Consider the following 20,219-nt stretch of genomic DNA (forward strand, 5'->3'; position numbering starts at 1 on the left):
CCAAGCCCATGTTTTGTGGGTCCATGCTGCTATGTGTGTGTGTGTGGGGGGGGTGCATGTGTGTGTGGATGCTTGTGCTGACTTGGCGTTCATTAGTGGCTCCTCTGGTGTTTTGCAGGCTTGTGGGAAGGGTCGGGGTGTCCTGCTTTTTTCCACTGTCTGAAGTAGGCATTTGAGCACCTCTCTGTGTGTGTGTGCATGATTGTTCTAGAGTACAGTCCACCTGCTGTTGAGGTCATTTTGAGACGTGAGCATGCTTTTTTGACATTTGTTTACAGAAATACGCATACATCATAGGGATGATTTGGTGGTTTTTGTTGTGCATGCCTTCATTTGTGTGTCTCTGAAGCTCCTTCCAGGGTGGGAGCATGTGTATGTATTGGGTCCCAGAACGTTGACAAGATTTGGCATTTGTCTTTGTGGGCTAGAAGGTAAACCCCTCCGATTGTTTGCCCGCCTGCCTGTCTCTCCCCCTGCTTGTAAAGTTAAGCCATGCTTCCCTAAACCATGTGTCTCTTGGTACAGGTTGTTTCCTTCCCCCCTGTGCCATGTGGTCTCCTTTGGCAGCCCTGCTATCTCTGCGCCACCCTTGGAGGAAGGTCTCCAGTTCCTGTGAACACCTCGGTTTTCTCTGAACGGCACCTGATGAGCCCAGGTGGGCGCTAGTGTGGGGAAAACGAGACGAGGGCCTATCCTTTCACCTGTCGCTGCGGACCCCTGAAGCCGGAGGATCCCGGTTCCTCCACTCGTCGGTGGCCTGAAAACACCGAGACCAGCCAGGAAACCGAAGCAGAGGGACACTCGGAGACCCACCAACCAATGCCGCTACCACCACTGCCCAGTTCTTGTCCGGTTGCGGCTGGAGGACAACGCACATCCGCTGGTGTGCACCCTGTCGGTCTTTTCACCGTAAGACGCCAAGGAGTTGTATTTTGCTCGCTCTGTGATTCTGAGACCACCGTATGCCTGTAAACAAAGAGTCGCTGGGCCTTCTCATGCCTATAACCACAAGAAGACTTCTCCAGCTCTCCATCAAACCAGCAACACCAGCTGCGGTACACCATATAAACCTGAAAACAGACGGATGAATGCTCGGCCCCAGAGAACCACACCTGTTGCCGCAGAACTTGAGAAGCGCCCTAGTCTTATTGCCAAGAGGCCTCGAGAAACCTGAGAATGTTTGGTGCTAGCCAGAAAAATCCAACCGTCCCTCTCGGTCTAGTGCCATCCTATGACTGCAGCCGAAAAACAAATTCTCCCTGCGACTTGAAATGCCCGTAGCTCCATTGCGTTATCTGTACACTCGACGGAAGTCTGGGCAGGCCCTTCCGTACACCTCTCGCCTCCAAAGCACTGTGGGGCCTCTAGCTAGAGATCTTTTAAGTCTCGGCATACCGTTGTAACATACCTACAGCCACAGACTTCCGGCAGAAGTAGTAGAGCTCTGAGCTCAGGGGCAGTAACCCCCACCCTGGCCAACCCCATACGCAAAAACATTGAGGCCTCCAGCCTCCCAATAGCTGTAGAAAACCTAGAGCGTTATCCAAAAATAACCAGAGATTTCCGAGCATTTGTATGTGTGTAGCATGAAGAGTGTAAACTTTAATATAAACGTAGCTCGAATGCATGCTGATAAGCACTAGGCGTTGGCCTGGATCCACTTGTAGGCTGACTCTGTTCCGGGAAACCAGAGAAGTACGTCGAACCTGCTCTCAAGAAGCCGCCAAGTCTCGATCTGCCCGTGGTTCCTTACGTGCCCCAGGCTTTGTAGCCATACAGCCGTAGCTAGAACTCTCTAGGTCCAGGAGAAGACAGAAGGGAGCCGGATGCTCGGCTGTGGAGACAGTGTTGGGAAAGGCAGCCGTTCCTCTGCGCGTGACAGTGCCATGTAGAGGCAACCCGGAGGGGGGGACGGAGATGCGAGCGGGGACTCGTGGGTAACTGGAGCCCGACTGACCGGGGGAGAAACGTTACATGAATGTCCAACGGAGGCAGGTTCGAGTTTGACGATGGCGGCTGCTACGTGGGGGACTGGGAGGAGGGCCGGGCACACGGCTACGGGGTATGCACGGGCCCCGGCGCCCAGGGGGAGTACAGCGGGCGCTGGAGCCGCGGCTTCGAGTCGCTGGGTGTCTACACCTGGCCCAGCGGCAACACCTACCAAGGCCACTGGAGCCAAGGCAAGCGCAGCGGACTGGGCGTGGAGAGGAAGAGCAAGTGGTGCTACAAAGGGGAATGGAGCCACGGGCTGAAGGGGCGCCTAGGCGTCTGGGAGAGCCACTCGGGCGTGATCTACGAAGGCATGTGGCGCGAGGGCCTGCAGGATGGCTATGGCATGGAGACTTACGCCGACGGAGGTGAGGGGGCAGGACCTAGCAAGGATGATAGGGGGTCCCCCATCCGGCTGCTGACGTACTAGCAGCACCCTTGCTTCGCTGCCGTCCGTCCTGCTAATGCCAAACCTTTCCCTGCCTACTCGCTGAGTCAGTTGCATGACCGCTTTGTCCTACTTCCTATGCTGGGCCTCTCCGTCCTTCTTTTCTCTCATAAGAACTTAAGAAAGGCCATGATGGATCTAGACCAAGGTCCATCAAGTCCAGCAGTCTGTTCACTCAGTGGTCAACCAGGTACCTCGGCACCTGGTCGGCCACTGTGTGAACCGTCTGCTGGACTTGATGGACCTTGGTCTAGATCCATCATGGCCTTTCTTACGTTCTTTATATATTTCTCCACTTGGCTACCCTTCTCTGCCCAGTTGGCTTTGTACATCTCCTTCTGTCCATCCAGCACTGAAAGGGGGTGGGGCATAATATATAAATGGCCAGACAGCAAACTGGGTTCAGATCCTTGCTCAGGCACTGGGACGCTCTTGATCTCTTTAATCCACCTGTTATGACCTCCATGGAGAAAGTGTAGGATTCGCAGAACTGGTGCATATCTCTTCTCCATCCAGTTTCTGTCTTTGAGAAGTCTTTCCAGTTCCCCCCATCTTTCACCACATTGCCTTTGACTAGGGTTGCCAGCCTCCAGGTATTAGCTGGAGATCTCCTGCTGTTACAACTGATCTCCAGCTGATAGAGATCAGATCACCTGGAGAAAATGGTTGCTGTGGCAGTTGGACTCTATGGCATTGAAATCCCTCCCCTCCCCAAACCCTGTCCTCCTCAGGCTCCGCCCCTAAAACCTCCAGGTATTTCCCAATCCAGAACTGGCAACCCCACCTTTAACTAAGGTGGCCAACCTCCAGGTACTAGCTGGAGATCTCCTGCTATTACAACTGATCTCTAGCTGATAGAGAAGATCACCTGGAGAAAATGGTTGCTGTGGCAATTGGACTCTATGGCATTGAAGTCCCTCCCCAAACCCTGCCCTCCTCAGGCTCCCACACACACACAAACCTCCCACCGGTGGTGAAGAGGGACCTGGCAAGCCTACCTTTGACCCCAGGAAGGTACCACCTTAAACTCCTTACCCCTATCCATCCTTTGTGTGTGTTCCCCACCCTAGCACTAAAAGGTGGATTACAATTCCATTTTTCCAAAGAATCAGGGTGGCCAGAAAATATTCATTGGTAGGAGTGAGAGAAGCCATTCTTCTGGGCCTGGTGGTGGAAAATGCCATCAAGTTGCAGGCAACTTATGGCTACCCTGTAAGGGTTTTCAGGGCAAGAGATGAACAGAGATGGTGTGCCGTTGCCTGCTTCTGCATAGAAACCCTTCCTTGGTGGCCTCCCATCCCATCTGCGTAGCAACCCTGGACTTCCTCGGTGGCCTCTCATCCAAGTACTAACCAGGGCCGACCCTGCTTAGCTTCTGAGATCTGATGAGATTGGGGTAGCTTGGGCCATCCAGGTCAGAGCAAAATATATACAGAGGTGGTTTGCCATTGCCTGCCTCTGCACAGGTACCCTGGACTTCCTCTGTGGTCTCCCATCCAAGCGCTAACCAGGGCCTACCCTGCTTAGCTTCCCAGATCTGACAAGATCAGGCTAGCCTGAACCATCCAGGTCAGGGCAAAAGATATACAGAAGTGGTTTGCCATTGCCTGCCTCTGTGTCACAACCTTGAACTTCCTTGGAGGTCTCCCATCCAAATACTAACCAGGGCCAACCCTGTTTACCTTCCGAGATCTGACAAGATCAGGCTAGCCTGGGCCACCCAGGTCACAGCAATCTACACAGTATCGAAAGGCCTCTCTGGGAAACCAGGACTGAGCTACAAAAGCAGCTGTGCATGGAAATGCTTCATTGTGTCCACGACCCACGCTCGCCATCATTGGGGTAATCTCTGATTTGGCCTCCATGTCTCCCCATGTTCTTCTCTGGCCTTTCCAGTCTTAACTCCGTCTCTTTGTCCTCCCTTGCAGGGACCTACCAGGGCCAATGGCAGTCCGGCAAGCGTCATGGATACGGAGTGCGCCAGAGCGTCCCCTATCGTCAAGCGGCCCTGGTGCGCTCCCCACGCCGCACCTCTTTGGAATCGCTCCACAGCGAAACTGACCCCAACGCTCCTCCGCCACCCCTCCCTCCGCCTCCTCTTCCTCCTCCGCCCCTCCCAGGGGACAGTCCGGCCTCAGGATCCAGGGGTGGTTTCGTCTTGGCCTTCCCCGGAGACCCAGACTTCCCTAAGGGAGCCAAGAAGAAATCGGGGGGCTTTTTCCGGCGCTCCCTGCTCCTAAGCGGGCTGAGGGTGCGGAGGGCTGAGTCTAAGGCCTCCTTGGGGAGCAAGCGGGGGTCCCTGAAGAGTGAGGCGGGGGTCAGTTCAGCCGGGAGCGAGGCCACCACGCTCAGCTATGCCGAGACAGAACCCGAGCTGCCTTCCACCCTGACCATCGAGGGCTCCTCCACCGAGGTCTACGCTGGAGAGTGGCGGGCCGACCGGCGCAGCGGCTATGGGGTGAGCCGCCGCTCCAATGGGCTGCGGTACGAAGGGGAGTGGCTGGGCAACCGCCGGCACGGTTACGGGCGCACCACCTACCCCGACGGCTCCAAGGAAGAGGGCAAGTACAAGCTCAACCGTTTGGTGAGCGGCAAGATGAAGAACCTGATCCCGCTGCGTCGGAGCAAGGTCAAGGAGAAGGTGGACCGGGCGGTGGAGGTGGCCAGGAGGGCCGTCAGCATGGCGCGGCAGAAGCAGGAGGTGGCCATCGCCAGGTGAGGGCAGGAAAACGGGCTTAAGCGATCGGGGATATGGCAAAAGCTTCTATGGAGACACAGGTACAGGGATCCTCCTCGACGTTTACTCTTCTGGCGAGTGGTCCGGGAGGCAAGACGAGAAGCAAGCAGCTCTCTCCAGAGAGACAACTTGGGGTGGTGATCTCAAAGGTTGCAATGGATAGAGTTGCCAGGTCCCTCTTCGCCACCAGCGGGAGTTTTTTGGGGCAGAGCCTGAGGAGGGTGGGGTTTGGAGAGGGGAGGGACTTCAATGCCATAGAGTCCAATTGCCAAAGTGGCCATTTTCTCCAGGTAAACTGATCTCTGTCATCTGGAGATCAGTTGTAATAGCAGGAGATCTCCAGCTAGGGTTGCCAGGTCCCTCTTCCCTACTGGTGGGAGGTTTTGGGGGCGGAGCCTGAGGAGGGTGGGGTTTGGGGAGGGGAAGGACTTCAATGCCATAGAGTCCAATTGCAAAAGCGGCTATTTTCTCCAGGGGAACTGTTCTCTATTGGCTGGAGATCAGTTGTAATAGCGGGAGATCTCCAGCTAGTATCTAGAGGTTGGCATCCCTATCTCCAGCTACTACCTGGATGTTGGCAACTCTAGCAATGGAAGAAGGAAGACTTGGGGGGGATCCTCTAAAAAGGTGGGGGAACATGTGGGAAAGGGTTGTGAGTAAACAGGAAAGCAAGGAGGAAGAAGCCATGCTTGGTGGATAGTATTATTATATGTTAATTTAAAAGGGCTTATTGCTTAGTGATGAATTTACAGTAATAGTGAGTTTGGGGAGAATGGTATGAAAAAGGATGATTACACTGTTCTCTAGGTGTGTGTGTGTGTTAAGTGCCGTCAAGTTCCTTCCGACTCATGGCCACCCTATGAATGAAAGTCCTCCAAAATGTCTTATCTTTGACAGCCTTATTCAGATCTTGCAAACTGAAGGCTGTGGCTTCCTTTATTGAGTTCTCTAGGTAGGATTGCTAAATCTGTATTGAGAAATTCCTGGAGGTTTTTTGGGGTGAAGCCTGGGAATAGCTGGGTTTGAGGAAGGGAGGGACCTCAGTGGGGTATAATGCCATACTGCCCACCCTCCAAAGCACCATTTTCTCCAGAGGAACTGATCTCTGGAGATCAGTTGTGATTCCAGGAGATGTCCAGGCCCCACCTGTAGATTGGCAACCCTAGGACTTTAAACTAGGCCTCACAGTAGGGTTGCCCGGTCCCTGTTCGCCACTGGTGGGAGGTTTTTGGGGCGGAGCCTGAGGAGGGCGGGGTTTGGGGAGGGGAGAGACTTCAAGGCCATAGAGTCCCATTGCCAAAGTGGCCATTTTCTCCAGGTGAACTGATCTCTATCAGCTGGAGATCAGTTGTAATAGTGGGAGATCTCCAGCAAGTACCTGGAGGCTGGCAACCCTACCTGAGGGACCGGTTTTGGGGGCAGAACCTGAGGAGGGTGGGGTTTGGGGAGGGGAGGGACTTCAATGCCATACAGTCCCATTGTCAAAGTGGCCATTTTCTCCAGGTGAACTGATCTCTATCAGCTGGAGATCAGTTGAAAAAGCAGGACATCTCCTGCTAATACCTGTTAGTTGGCAACCCTATCTTCAAGGTTTTTTTTACTTTGCCTTCAAGTATCAGCCTTTGAAAGGCTTGAATCCTTCTACTTGTTCCCAAGGTTGCAGAATTATAACTGTATGCCCTGGTGGAAATATCGTCGTCGATAGCCATGCCACAGATCAGGTTATCTCACGACAATCTCCCCCCCCCCTTTCAAACACAGGCAGCCATTTTACAATTGACTGAAACCTCCCCTCTCCGGCTCCCCATCCCAAATTGACTGGGGTGGCTCCCTTTAAACACACCTCCGTATGCTCCAAACTGTTTTATAAAAATAATCAATTGCAGGTAAGAAAGGACACAGATGTCTAGGTTTGGTTCCTCTCCCCCTCCAACCCAAGTAGGACTTGGAAGGGAGGATTTCAGCTCTTGGGAGGCTGCCCATATGGATCGAAAATCAGACACTGCCCGTTCCAGCCACCACGGCGAGGACGTGAGGCCTCGGTGTGCCTGCTGGAGTTGGCGCCGCTTCCGCACTGCCGTGCCTTCCGTTTTTCTCTTTTCCAGTTTTTCTTTTGCTTCTATTTTTGTCTTCCTTCCGCGATTTGCCTTTCCCCCCTTATCTCTCTGCTTTATTTCTGAACCCTCTCTCTACTCCACCCAACATACAATCCAACAGTTCCATATTTACCTGAGGCAGCCTCTCTTCTGACACCCATCCCTGGTAAAGCGCTATATTTTATTTCATCTTACGGCGCTGAATTTTTCCTTATGTTGATGAATGGACACAACAAACTCCAACCCTATGTTCCCCTGACTCTTTGGAAGTTAAATGTCTGAGGAAGAAAAGAGAGGCAACGTGCCCCATAGGCTTAGTATACCAGTCCTCAGAAATAACTGCAGCAGAAGCGATTTAATTGCCAAGCTAATGAATTAGGTGAAAAACAGTGTCACAACCGGGTGGATGGAAGATGCAGGGTCACAGTAAGATTGCCAACCTCCAGGTGGGGCCTGGAGATCTCTTGGAATTACAATTGATCTCCGGACTATGGAGATCAGTTCCCTGTGTCAAAATGGCTGCTTCGGAGGGTGGACTCGGTGGCATTACACCCCGCCCTTCCCAAATCTCCAGGAATTTCCCAACCCAGAGCTGGCAACTCTAGGCCTCAGACAGTGATTCTTGCACCAGAGTAAGGGTTTGTTCCAAGCACACACAAGCATCCCTGTCTCCATCTGCAAAATGCCGGAAGGCATGCTGTCGTCTCGCTTAACTTCCATCTTTGCTCCCTTTCCTGCTTTTTGCCCTCGGTTGCGTTTTTGTGCGAGAGACGGCGGCAAGGAGAGGAGCCTGGTGTGTGTTTGTGTGTGTGTTTGTGTGTGTGTGCTGGCAGGGAGGAGAACAGGGAAGCAGCTTCCGCCAAGGCCTAGCCGCCTGGAGTAGGCTGCCTGGTCTCCTAGGTAACTGGGCAACGGCGAGGTGATTGGCTAGCGGCTGCTATGGAAACAGCTGAGCAGCAGCATCTGCTGGGCATGGACCAGCAGGGCTGGGATGGAGAGGGTTGGGGGTGGGGGAGCAGGGCAGGAATGCCTAGACTGGCCCCTGTGCCGGTGATACCCATGGGAGGGGAGTAGATATAGGGCCTGCTCTCCCCACACCAGAGGTGGGGGCGGCAAAGGAAGGGGGCAGACCATGGAGGCAAGGAAACAAGAGGACAAGATGTCATCGGCAGGGGGGAGCAGGAAGGGTGCTAATTGTTGTGTTGTACATAAACAGGCTGAGGTGTGTAGGTGGTTCGTAGGTGGCTGCGTGGGCGTGCTCCATAACAGTGCTGGGAGGGTGCGTACAAAGAGGCTCGGGTGCCGGGTGGGTGTATGCGAGGAAGAAGTGAAACACCGTGTCTGTGCGGGGGGCTGCAGCCATATGAAGCGATTTTGAAACACAACCGCAACCTTATTTCCCTCCTTCTTCTAACAAAGGTCTCGAGATGCGCTGGAGACAAAAGGGAATACTGAAAAGCTGGGCTTAAATGTCAGTGGTGAACATGTTCACACGGGGAAATTGAGACTCCCTGATTTAGGACACTGACATTCCTGTCCTCTGGTTTCTTAATGATTATATTAGTAGTAGTCGTTACTTTATTTATACCCTTGCCTCCATTTTATCCTCACAACAACATTCTTGTGAGGTAGGTAAGGCTGAGAATGTGTGACTGCCCCAAGGTCACCCAGCGAGCTTCCACGGCAGAAGTAGGGATTCAAACCTGGATCTCCCAGATCTGAGTCCGACTCTCCAACCACTAAACCCAGTGGCTCTCAGTAGGACAGCAGAAGGAGGGGTTGTTTCCCATCCGCTGGGCTGTTCATACTCTCTCTCCATAATTTTAAATTTCCAAGTGTTGAAACAAGCTCTTTACAAAGTGGTTTTTCCCCCGTCATTGAAAGACGGATATCAAAGGGAATGTAAAACTTCCTAGAAAAACACAGTGAAACAGTACTTTTAAGAAAGCTGTAGGCATTTCCCTGGGATGTGAATTGTTTGTGGAAAAACCGGGTTTACGTAGGATGGCTTCGTACATGACCCATTTCCCACACAGAGATAATTTCCATGTAGGCGATTGTATACACACACTCTGTCATGCGCAATGAATCCACATGTCTGAACCCATCGCTTACCGACATACGAATCCATCCCATCTTGAGATCTGCATAAAATATTCTGGGGGCCAAACTTCACCAAGTGCCAGGATTTATTCAGTAAATTCAATTTAGAAAATTATTTAGGAAATATCTATGCCGCCTCTCCAGAGAACCCACCATACCATCTCAGGTTCATTCATTTGCTTATCTACTAACTATACATATGCCATCAAATGTCAGCAATGTCCTTTTGCATTCTGCATTGGACAAACAAGTCAAAAATACAGAATAGTGTTGTAAAAAGCAACATATGAACAAAACCAACAACGCCAGGCTAAAGAATGGAACAATATGTATTGAAATAGACAAGAAATACTACAATATAACAATCTATATAGTGTCTAAACACACATGAAGATAAATATAATAGTACAACCTCACGTGGAGGTGAGCAAAACCAGAGAAATCCATATCCATAAAAAGCGTGATGATTTGAATCTAATATGGCAAGAGACTTAAACGTCCTATGAAAGAATTGAATACTATGCACAGAATCTTCTGAGATTGAATGACTGATGAAGCAGAAACGGACTCCTAATTTGTATCCGGAACGACTGTCTCCTTTGATCTCCTTTGGACCCTTTGATCCAATTTGGATCATTGTTCAGCATCCACACTTGCCTGACCACTAGTGTCCTTCACATCTTGTTGGATTTCTCTGGTTTTGCTCACCGCCACGTGAAGTTGGACTATTATGTTTATTTTCATGTGTGTTTAGACACGATATAGATTGTTATATTGTAGTATTTCTTGTCTATTTCATTACATATTGTTCCATTCTTTAGCCTGGTGTGGTTGTTTTTGTCCATACTCTACATTGGACAAACAGGTCAGTCCCTATGCAGAAGAATACATGGACATAAATCCAACATTAAAAACTGCAACATGCAAAAACCAGTGGGAGAACAATTTAATCTTCTAAGAAATTCCATTGCTGACCTAAGAGCAGCAGTCCTCAAACAAAGAAATTTCAAAGGGAAATTAGAGATTGCTGAACTCGAGTTAATTCACAAGTTCAGAACAATGGACCCCCGGACTGAATAGGAACATCAGATTCTTATCTCTCTACAGACGCTAACCCAAATATTTTTCCCCTGCTCTAATCAAACTGATTACAACATACAATGTACGTTTGCACCCTCTGCAAGCATTCTTTACAACACCCCTCTTCCCTTCTGATTAGGATAAAAGGACACATGAACACATGAAGCTGCCTTATACTGAATCAGACCCCTGGTCCATCAAAGTCAGTCTTGTCTACTCAGACCGGCAGCGGCTCTCCAGGGTCTCAGGCAGAGGTCTTTCACATCACCTACTTGCCCGGTCCCTTTAACTGGAGATGCCGGGGACTGAACCGGGTATCCTTTGCATGCCAAGCAGAGGCTGTACCACTGAGCCACAGCCACATTCTTGAAAGCTCTCTTGCTGGTCTCTAAGATGCTACTGGGATGGGAGACCAAAATTAGACAGGATATTTAAGAAAGCTGCAAATGGCAAAGGGGTGTTTTTTGGAAGCAGCGTTCAAAGAGGACTGTTACTGCTGGGGAGGGAGAGATGGGGCAGTGTCTGTGCCAGTTCCTAAAACCCTCTTTCTCTTGCAGGGCTGCCGACGCTCGCCTGAAGGCGGCGGCTGCGCTCGGTGCAGCTGAGAAGGCCCTGGAAGCTGCCCGCCTGGCCAAAATTTTGGCCCAGGAACTGCAGCCTATGCTAACCGAGCCAGGTGAGATGCTTGGGACGGGTGGCCTCCCCCCCACCCCAAGAAAGAAAGTCTTTCCTCAGTAGGGTTTGCCAACTCAGGGTTGGGAAATACCTGGAGATTTGTGGGTGGAGCCTTGAGAGGGTGGAGTTTGGGGAGGACAGGGACCTCAGCGGAGTATAATGCCACAGAGTCTACCTTTCAGAGCAGCCATTTTCTCCCTGGGAACTGATTTCTGTTGTCTGGAGATCAGTTGTAATTTTGGGACATTTCCAGGCCCTATCTGGAGGCTGGCAACCCAGCGTGGTATAGTGGTTAAGAGCGGTGGACTCTAATCTGGAGAACCAGGTTTGATTCCCCACTCCTCCACATGAGCGGCGGACGCTAATCTGGTGGACTGGGTTTGTTTCCCCACTCCTCCACATGAAGCCAGCTGGGTGACCTTGGGCTAGTCACAGATCTCTTAGAGCTGTCTCAGTCCCACCTACCCCACAAGAGGAAGGAAAGGTGATTGTAAGCTGGTTTGGTTCTCCTTAAAAGGTAGAGAAAGTCGGCATATAAAAACAAGCTCTTCTTTCCGGGGAAGTTTGGAGTTTGAGGGTCCAAATTATACCTGCTTCCCCTTTTTTCCCCATGGGAAGCATTTTCTACATTAAATCCTTAATCTGCGCCTTTCAATGAACTGTGGGAGGTTCATGTTAAAGAGGGTATTTCTGAACTGATTCGCACTCTCCAGCAACAAACTAATTTTAGCAGTTAGGTAGGATTTCTTCACGCAGTGCCCAATTAACTTCTGGAATTCACCGTCGCAAGATATGGTGATGGCCAGAGGCTCAGGTGACAAACTCTCAGAGGATAGATCTATCTAAGAACATAAGAAAGTCCCTGCTGGATCAGACCAAGGCCCATCAAGTCCAGCAGACTGTTCACACAGTGGCCAACCAGGTGCCTCTAGGAAGCCACAAACAAGACAATCTATAGTCGTTCGCCTATACAGTTGGCTAGAACCTCCATGTTTAGAGGCACTTTATCTTCCCATGCCAGGAGAAGGAGGACCAGGGCCGGCCCAGCCACTAGGCAAACCGAGGCCATTGCCTAGGGCGCCAGATTTTGAGGGGTACCAAAAAGGCGAGAGGAGCCACCGTCACAGGCTTCTGGAATCTCTGTATCAGTTGACTCTAATCTTTTAGGGTTACCAATTCCGGGTTGGGAAATTCCTGGAGGTTTGGGGGTTCCACCTGGGGAGTTCAGGGTTTGGGGAGGGGAGGGACCTCAGCAGGTCATAATGCCATTGAGCCACACCTCCAAAGCAGCCCTCTTCTCCAGGGGAACCGATCTATGTAGTCTGAAGATCAGTTGTAAATCTGGGAGAACTCCAGGCTCCAACTGGAGGTTGGCAGCACAGAGGGCTTTTGAAGGGCTGCGATATTTCTGTTTTTACACTGTTCATTTTAAATGCCCAGGAAGTAAAGAGTTCATTCCAGACTTCTTCCTTTTCTCTCAATGGAATGGGGGCACCAAGGTCATATTTCACCTAGGGCACTGAAAAACCTTGGGCTGGCCTTGAGAAACCTTGAGATCCCATCCATCAAGAGGCCCTGGGTCCTGGTGTTCTTCTCTTGCAACTTGCCCTGGCTTTCCTTGAACCCGGGACCCATAGCTCCCCAGTTCTTTCTGCTCTAACCATTGGACTCCTCTCCTTCCCCAGAATCTCGTGCACGGTTGGATTCAGAAGGCACCGACACGGACTTCCAGGAATACGACAGCCCCCAGGTCTATGAGAACGGCATCACCCCTTCCGACGTTACCCCCGATCCGAGCCTACCGCCAAGTTACCCTCCTACGCCTCTGCAGCCCTGGCGGGGAGACCCCCGGCGGACTTGGCCCCCCTTGGAGAACGGGGGTCCTCGCCAGCACCTCCCTGAGGCCTCCGACCCCGAGGATGAGTGGGGCTGCCGGGGCAGCTTCCCCTCTCGAACACCGGGATTTGCCCCCGAGGGGCTTTGGGAGGGGGAGGAGGAGCCGGAGCAGCTCAGCAGCTACGAGGTGGAAGAAGGGGATTACGCAGGGGCCCCACGGCACCCTCAGATGGGCAGCCCTGCCAGCGGCAGCTCCGGCAGCCTCCGAGAGGAGGAGGAGGAGGAGGAAGAGGAGGAGGAAGCAGCGGCGACTGCCAGGCCTTACCCCGGGGAGATGCCAGCAGAACCAGCACCGGCGGCTATTCCTGGGGACCCAGAACCAGAGAGCGAAGAACTGCTTGGGGGTTCTGGGGCCTCCGTGGTGGACAAAAAAGAGACCCTCGGAGCTGTGTGGAGAAGGGAGAGACAGGTAAGGATGTGGGAAGGGGGCAAAGGAAGGTTGTATCCCACCAGGCTGGGTAGAATTTGGAAGAGAAGCCAGGAGAAGCCAGGAGTCCTGGCTTATGCCAAACTCTCCTTCTAGACTAGGGGCCCCTAACCTTTTTGAGCCTGTGCTAGGGGTGCCAACCTCCAGGTGGTAGCTGGAGATCTCCTGCTATTACAACTGATCTCCAGCCGACAGAGATCAGTTCACCTGGAGAAAATGGCCGCTTTGGCCATTGGACTCTATGGCATGGAAGTCCCTCCCCTCCCCAAACCCCACCCTCCTCAGGCTCCACCCCCAAAATCTCCAGGTATTTCTCAACCCAGAGCTGGTAACCCTAACCTGTGTGCACCTTTGGGATTCTGACTATGGTTGCCAACCTCTAGGTACTAGTCAATTAAAAAAAACGGCACAAGCTCTACAATTAGCAAAAGACAAATGCTGTATTCAAAGGCAATGAGTTTAAGGCGACACACTACCAGAAACACGAAATCAAACTGTACCATAGGCATACAGACAAAAAACAGCTAAATAGATGGAATTCAACAAGGTAAGTAGGCTATAAAGTTCATTCCCAAAGTTGCTAAGCGCAGCCTACTTACCTTGTGGGGAAGTGGGGAAACACAGGACGTGGAGCCAGCCAGAGAGTGCCGTAGCTTTACCACAGTGGCGACCCTTGCGCTGTGGAGGCAGATGCTGCCCAAGCAACGTTTTTAAAAATCTGCACAGCAAATCTCTCACGGCCGGTCCAAAGCAGTGCTGATTCTGTGACCTTAGGCAGATGACAGGGAGGGCATCTTGGCCATCTTCTGGTCACTGGGGGTGTGGGAGGGGGAGGTAGTTGTGAGTTTCCTGCATTGTGCAGGGGGTTGGACTAGATGACCCTTCCAACTCTATGATTCTATGAGGGTGCGGTTTGGGGAGGGGAGGGACTTCAATGCCATAGAGTCCAATTGCCAAAGCGGCTATTTTCTCCAGGTGAACAGATCTCTATCGGCTGGAGATCAGCTGTACTAGCGGGAGATCTCCGGTTAGCACCTGGAGGTTGGCAACCCTAGTTGAGCCATACAGAATTGGCTCTGCCTACCCTTTTCTGTTAGCCACACAAAATATCACCTGCTCACTGTATGTGTGTAAAGTGTAGTCAAGGCGCGGCTGACTTATGGCGACCCCAGCAAGGGGCTTCCAAGCCAAGGGATTAAGCAGAGGTGGGTTTGCCATTGCCTTCCTCTGCAGAGTCTTCCTTGGAGGTCTCCCTTCCAAGTACCGACCCTGCTTAGCTTCCGAGATCTGACGAGATCGGGCTGTACCGTGCCGCCTTCTCTCCTGCCTTCTCATTAGTCCGTTTCGTTTTTATGGACCGAGGCCCTGGCAACCTGAGCACATACACACGGGCATAGCTTTTTCCCCCAGCCCCGCGGTCTCCACGCCACGAACGACCCAACCCGTTGGATTTCTGCCTGTCACCACAGCTCTCATAAGTGCACGGGCTTTGTCCATTCAAAGGTGTCGAGCCAATTTCTGGAGCGCTCACACGCGCCTACAGAGAGTCAACGTTGTCACAGTAAGGCCATTTATGCACGGGGAGTTTTGCCTTGGATTTGCCGCTCTCTAGGTGCACATTGTCCCCATTCGAATTCTCAAAACTAAAAAATAACCCCCATGCAGAGTTTTGAGAATTCGGATGGGGGGAATGTGCACCTGGAGAGCGGCAAATCCAAGGCAAAACTTCCCATGCATAAATGGCCTAAGCCTCCCCAAACTGACAAACTGGGGCAGTAGAGCTCCCTTCAGGATTTCCAAGGAAAGAGTCTCCACAAAGCACCAGGAAGCCCTGCAGCGAGTCGGAGGTTTGCGCCCTCATTTTGAAAGCAGAGCAGTGAAGGAACGGCGCTACTGAGACGTGAGCCGCCAAACCAAACATTCAGATTCTCCTGCCAAATTGGCAAATTCTGTTCCATCTCGTGCTCCCTGGGCTTCTGGATTCCCAGCGTCCCGTTTTTCAGCCACTCCCGTCCCTTCCCAGAGAGCCAGCCTGGTGTAGTGGTTATGACCGGTGGTTAGGAGCGGTGGTGGACTCTCATCTGGAGAACCGGCTTTGATTCCCCACTCCTCCGCATGAGAGGTGGACTCTAATCTGGTGAACTGGGTTGGTTTCCCCACGCCTCCACATGAAGCCGGCTGGGTGACCTTGGGCTAGTCACAGCTCTCTTAGAGCTCTCTCAGCCCCACCTACCCCACAGGGTGTCTGTTGTAGGGAAGGGAAGGTGATTGTAAGCCGGTTTGATTCTTCCTTAAGTGGTAGAGAAAGTTGGCATATAAAAACCAGCTCTTCTCCTCCTCCTTCCCCCCTCCCAGAGCAAGGGACAGGACCCAGGAGTCCGGATTCCCAGCATCCGTCACTTCAGCGCTTTCTAACACAGAACCAAGGAGTCCTGATTTCTACCTCGAACCCCTAAGATCCCAGCTCCCTCCCAGAACTGGTGGCAATCCTATTATCTAGGCCCACCTGCTCTCCTGTAGGACCAAAATTTGGGCTTGTTGTACCGACTCCCTCTCCCCACCTCTCTTCCCTATTCATTGCCCCCCCCTCCCTTTCCTCTGGACCTAAAAGTGTTGCAGGGAAACAGAAGTGGGAGGGGCTGGGGGTGGAGCCCGGCAGCCGGGACCCGAAGGAGATTGGCTGGCGTTTTCCTCGTCTCCCGGCAACCAGCATCCCTCTCCAAGCAGCATCCTTCGGCCCCGCCTTCCCCACTGCAGCATCCCTGCCCCGCCCCTCGAGAGAGACGCAGTGGGGGATGCTGGGAGATGCTGGAAGACAGGACTGCGGGTCATAAATTATCCAGAGGGTCCTGGGAGGGACAGGCAGACAGGCGGCGGAGCACCACGTCTCCTGGGTCCGATCCCTTTTCTCAGGGCTCACAGGGAGGGGCGGTGTGGAGCATGACAGGGGTCTGGCAAGGCCAATGACCCCACCGGTGCGGTGCGCAGGGGGATGTAGCTCAGTGGTAGAGCGCATGCTTCACATGTACGAGGTCTCGGGTTCAATCCCCAGCATCTCCACTCGTTTGGGGAGGGGCCGTGGCTCAGTGGTAGAGCATCTGCTTGGCATGCAGAAGGACCCAGGTTCAATCCCCGGCATCTCCAGTTAAAGGAACTAGGCAAGTAGGTGATGTGAAAGACCTCAGCCTGAGACCCTGGAGAGCCGCTGCCGGTCTGAGTAGACAATGCTGACTTTGATGGACCAAGGGGCTGGTTCAGTATAAGGCAGCTTCATGTGTGCGTTCATGTGTTCACACCAACCATGCTGCAGCGCTCCCCGTGTGCTTTGGATGGTCTCCACCCCCCACCCTTGCTGGGGGAACCCCTGATAATGATGCTGGCTTATGAGTAATTCTCCCGCTGCTCAAGGAGGGTGTGAATTGAGTGCTGGAAAAGAGCCGCCTGCTCTGGAGGGAAGGAATCGCTTGCCCCTCCTTCTGCTTCATGCCTCAAAATAAATAAATAAAAACCGAGAGGTCCATCAGCCCTCCCCGTCTCCAGAAGGACCGGTGGGGGGAGAGCAACCAGCAAGGTACGCTGTCTTGGGAAGAAGGGAGCCTAAACGTTGCCTTGCTGGACCAGTCAAAGAGATTCCTTCTGGGCCAGCATGTTTATTGCCCGCTGCAGCCAGCCAGAGAGCTCTGGGCTCTCACAAGAAAGCAGGGTGTGTGGATGCAGCTGCCTTCCTTTGGGGTGCAGATATACTGCCTCTGGATATGGACGTTCTTGGCCTGTTCTTGATAGATCTGTGCAGTTCTTTTGCCAGACCTTCTAGGCTGAGGGTGTCAAACATAAGGCCTGTGGGCCTAGGGTGGCCAACCTCCAAATACTAGCTGGAGATCTCCTGCTATTACAACTGATCTCCAGCCGATAGAGAGCAGTTCGTCTGGAGAAAATGGCCGCTTTGGCAATTGGACTCTAGGGCATTGAAGTCCCTCTCCTCCCCAAACCCCACCCTCCTCAGGCTCTGCCCCGAAAACCTCCCGCCGTTGGGAAAGAGGGACCTGGCAACCCTACGGGGGGGCCGCACCTGGGCCCTTGAAAGCTCTTATCCAGCCCAAGAGCCAGCCGTGGCAATCCTCCTCCCACTCTTGATCTGGGCTGGCAAGCCCGCTGCAGGGTTGCTAGCCACCTCCCCACTCTTGATCTGGGCTGGTGAGCCCCGGCCTGGCCAAATGACCTTTATGTCATATCTGGCCCTTGTAACAAATGAATTCGACACCCCTGATCTGGGCTGTCTGAGAGCCATGACTTCCCACATTCGGAACAGGAGAAAAATCGCCACGTCACTTCACCAGTTCCATACATCAGGTATACATTCAACCTTTGCAAAGTTGCACGTCGTCCTTGACTTTTGCCCTCTTCTTGCTGTGACAGCCAGTGCAGCATAGAAGACAGAGTGGCGGACTAGAACCCTGGGCGACCCGGATTCAATTCCCCACTTCTACCGTGGAAGCTTGCAGGGAGACCTTGGGCCTGTCACAAACTCTCAGCCTGACCTAACTCACAGGGTTGTTGTTGTCAGTAAAAGTATTGGATGCCTGTTAAAAAACACGAGCTGAACAGAGGGGGAGGCTAATCCTTCACACGGTTGCTTCCAATAGTCCATCCAAAACTTTTCCTCACGGTCATAACTTCAAAGATGGAACACAAAAACCGTTGTTAGAATCTCCAAAAGTGGAAATTGGGCTGTTTTTTTGGGATTTAATTGTGAAAAGTTTGGGTTTGTGCTTGATGTGGGTGGGGGGGCGTTTTTCATCCTGACACGTCCTTTTCTCTTGCAGGGAGCTAATCCGTTGGTCGTTGCCGCCGTCCTATTGATTGACGTGAGTCTGGCGTACCTGTTCTCTCTTCTCCTCACTTGAGATGGGTGGGGGGCAGGGGGGGTCTCTTTTGACCCTGTTTGCTCCTCTCCTCCCACCCCAGCCCCACAACAACGGTTGGTAACAGACTCTTCTCTTTTCCATCCTCTGCCTTCCTCCGGCCCCCCTTCTCTTTTTTCACGTCTTTAAACCCCCCCCCTGCTCTTACCTTTAACCTTTCTGGATTGTTTACATACGAAGGGCTCTCTTTCTACCAGAGATTTCTCTGTTTTTCTTGCTATTTCTCCAATACGACAACGATCTCCCATCCCTGCCTCACCTGTTCTGGTCTTTTCATCCGTCTTTACTAATCAGACTGTTCTCATTAGATCTTTACAACTCTGGGGGCATTTTTGGTGGGGTGGGGGAGACATAGAAATGGAGCGATGTGTAGGGATGGGCATCAGCCTTGTGGGGTTTTTAATTCTGTTGGGGCCACAGACTGTAGGGATTCGTGATCTGTCTGCCTACCATGAAGTTGCCCCCCCCCAAAAAAACCATTGTCCTTAAGGGGGTCAATTCAACCCCCCTCCCCATTCTCCTCCACTCTGAGGTTTCTTTTTTTTCTAAGGAGGAAACGCTTTGCCAAGAAAGCCCTTGGGTTGCCAACCTCCAGGTGGGGCCTGGAGATCTCCAGGAATTACAACTGATCTCCAGATGACAGAGATCAGTTCGCCAGGAGGAAAGGGCTGCTTTGGAGAGTGGCCTCTATGGCATTAGACGTTGCAGCGGTCCTTTCCCTTCCCTTCCCCTCCCCAAACCCCACCCTCCTAAGCTTCGCCTTGCAAATTTCCAGGAATTTCCCGGCCAGGAGTTGGCAAACCTAGAAAGCCCTCCTCCTCGACCATGCCTGTACATGTGAGTTTGTCTCCCCACTCCCCCCCCCAGCTGCTCCCCTAAAATTCTGAAACAGGGATAACAATTTCCTTTCAGAAAGGGGGTGTCACGAATTCCTACCTGTTTCCTTTTCCCTTTTCTAACAGTCGGCGGCGCTGGGCAGCCCTGGGGCAGAGAGGAGCGGGAGGCCCGCAAGAGTCTGCAAAATTGGGGGAATGTTTGAAGGAGAGGCTAAAGGGGTACTCTCCTTTCCCCCCCATCTCTCTCCCTTTCTCTCTGTGCCGCTCCCATTCCCTTGTGGGAACTGGAACCTTCTTTTCAAACAAACAAAAGAAGAAACAGGAAAAAAAGTTCCTTTTTATTTATGCTTTTATAAACCTTTTTCTCGCAGCATTTGAATAATTAAAAAAACCTCTATAAATTAATGAGAGGGTGAAAGGGAGATTCCTGCCGCTTGGAAGAAGGGGGTTTCGCAACCGGGGGGGGGGGGCGTGCAATTCCCACAACAGGAGTCCAGACACGGAAAAGCTAGCCTTGCTGGGCAAAACCAGGGCATGCCTCCTCGTCTGGAAGCAGAGCAGTCTGTGGGCAAAGAATAGGATGTCCTGCTATACAGGACTCGAGAGAGCACCTTTTGGGGATAGGAGGGTGGGGATGGGCCCCCCATGGCGTAGGATGAAACGCCTGAATGGTGTCATGTGGGAAGTCCGGCCTTAGGACAAAGAAGGAAGGCTCACCTTGGAGAAAGCAGGACCCGACTACAGAAAAGGAGCTATCACGCCTTCTAGACTGAGGGTAAAAGAGTTGACCCCTATGGGGGAATAAAAAGCAAGAAGTTGTGCCTTTGGAAAGGAAAAAGTGCAATAGGAGAGGCCCTGCATTGGGTGGGCAAAAGAGGAAGTCCCGCCTTTCGTCAGGGCACTCAAGAGTGCAATACAGGAAGTCCTGCCTTCCAGAGGGCAAGGAGAGGCATTTTAAGGGCAAAAGAAGTTACAAGAGGGCTGTAAAAGAGGGACGAGGGGGGTATCTG

General features: G+C 52.3%; 1 protein-coding gene and 1 non-coding gene across 2 annotated transcripts; both read left to right on the forward strand.

The window, feature by feature from the left end:
- The first annotated feature begins 1,881 nt into the window (after nucleotides 1-1,881).
- JPH4 (junctophilin 4) lies at nucleotides 1,882-18,355 on the forward strand. Its single transcript, XM_056863660.1, has 5 exons — nucleotides 1,882-2,357; nucleotides 4,366-5,152; nucleotides 11,011-11,129; nucleotides 12,814-13,433; nucleotides 18,275-18,355. The coding sequence occupies exons 1-5, from the start codon at nucleotides 1,979-1,981 to the stop codon at nucleotides 18,353-18,355; spliced, it is 1,986 nt and encodes a 661-aa protein (XP_056719638.1). The 5' UTR covers nucleotides 1,882-1,978.
- TRNAV-CAC (transfer RNA valine (anticodon CAC)) lies at nucleotides 16,440-16,511 on the forward strand. The gene has a single exon. It is a non-coding gene; the product is annotated as a tRNA-Val (tRNA).
- Nucleotides 18,356-20,219: the final 1,864 nt, after the last annotated feature.

Source organism: Euleptes europaea, chromosome 18 (assembly GCF_029931775.1).
Source record: "Euleptes europaea isolate rEulEur1 chromosome 18, rEulEur1.hap1, whole genome shotgun sequence".
In the NCBI taxonomy this organism is placed as follows: Eukaryota; Metazoa; Chordata; class Lepidosauria; order Squamata; family Sphaerodactylidae; genus Euleptes; species Euleptes europaea.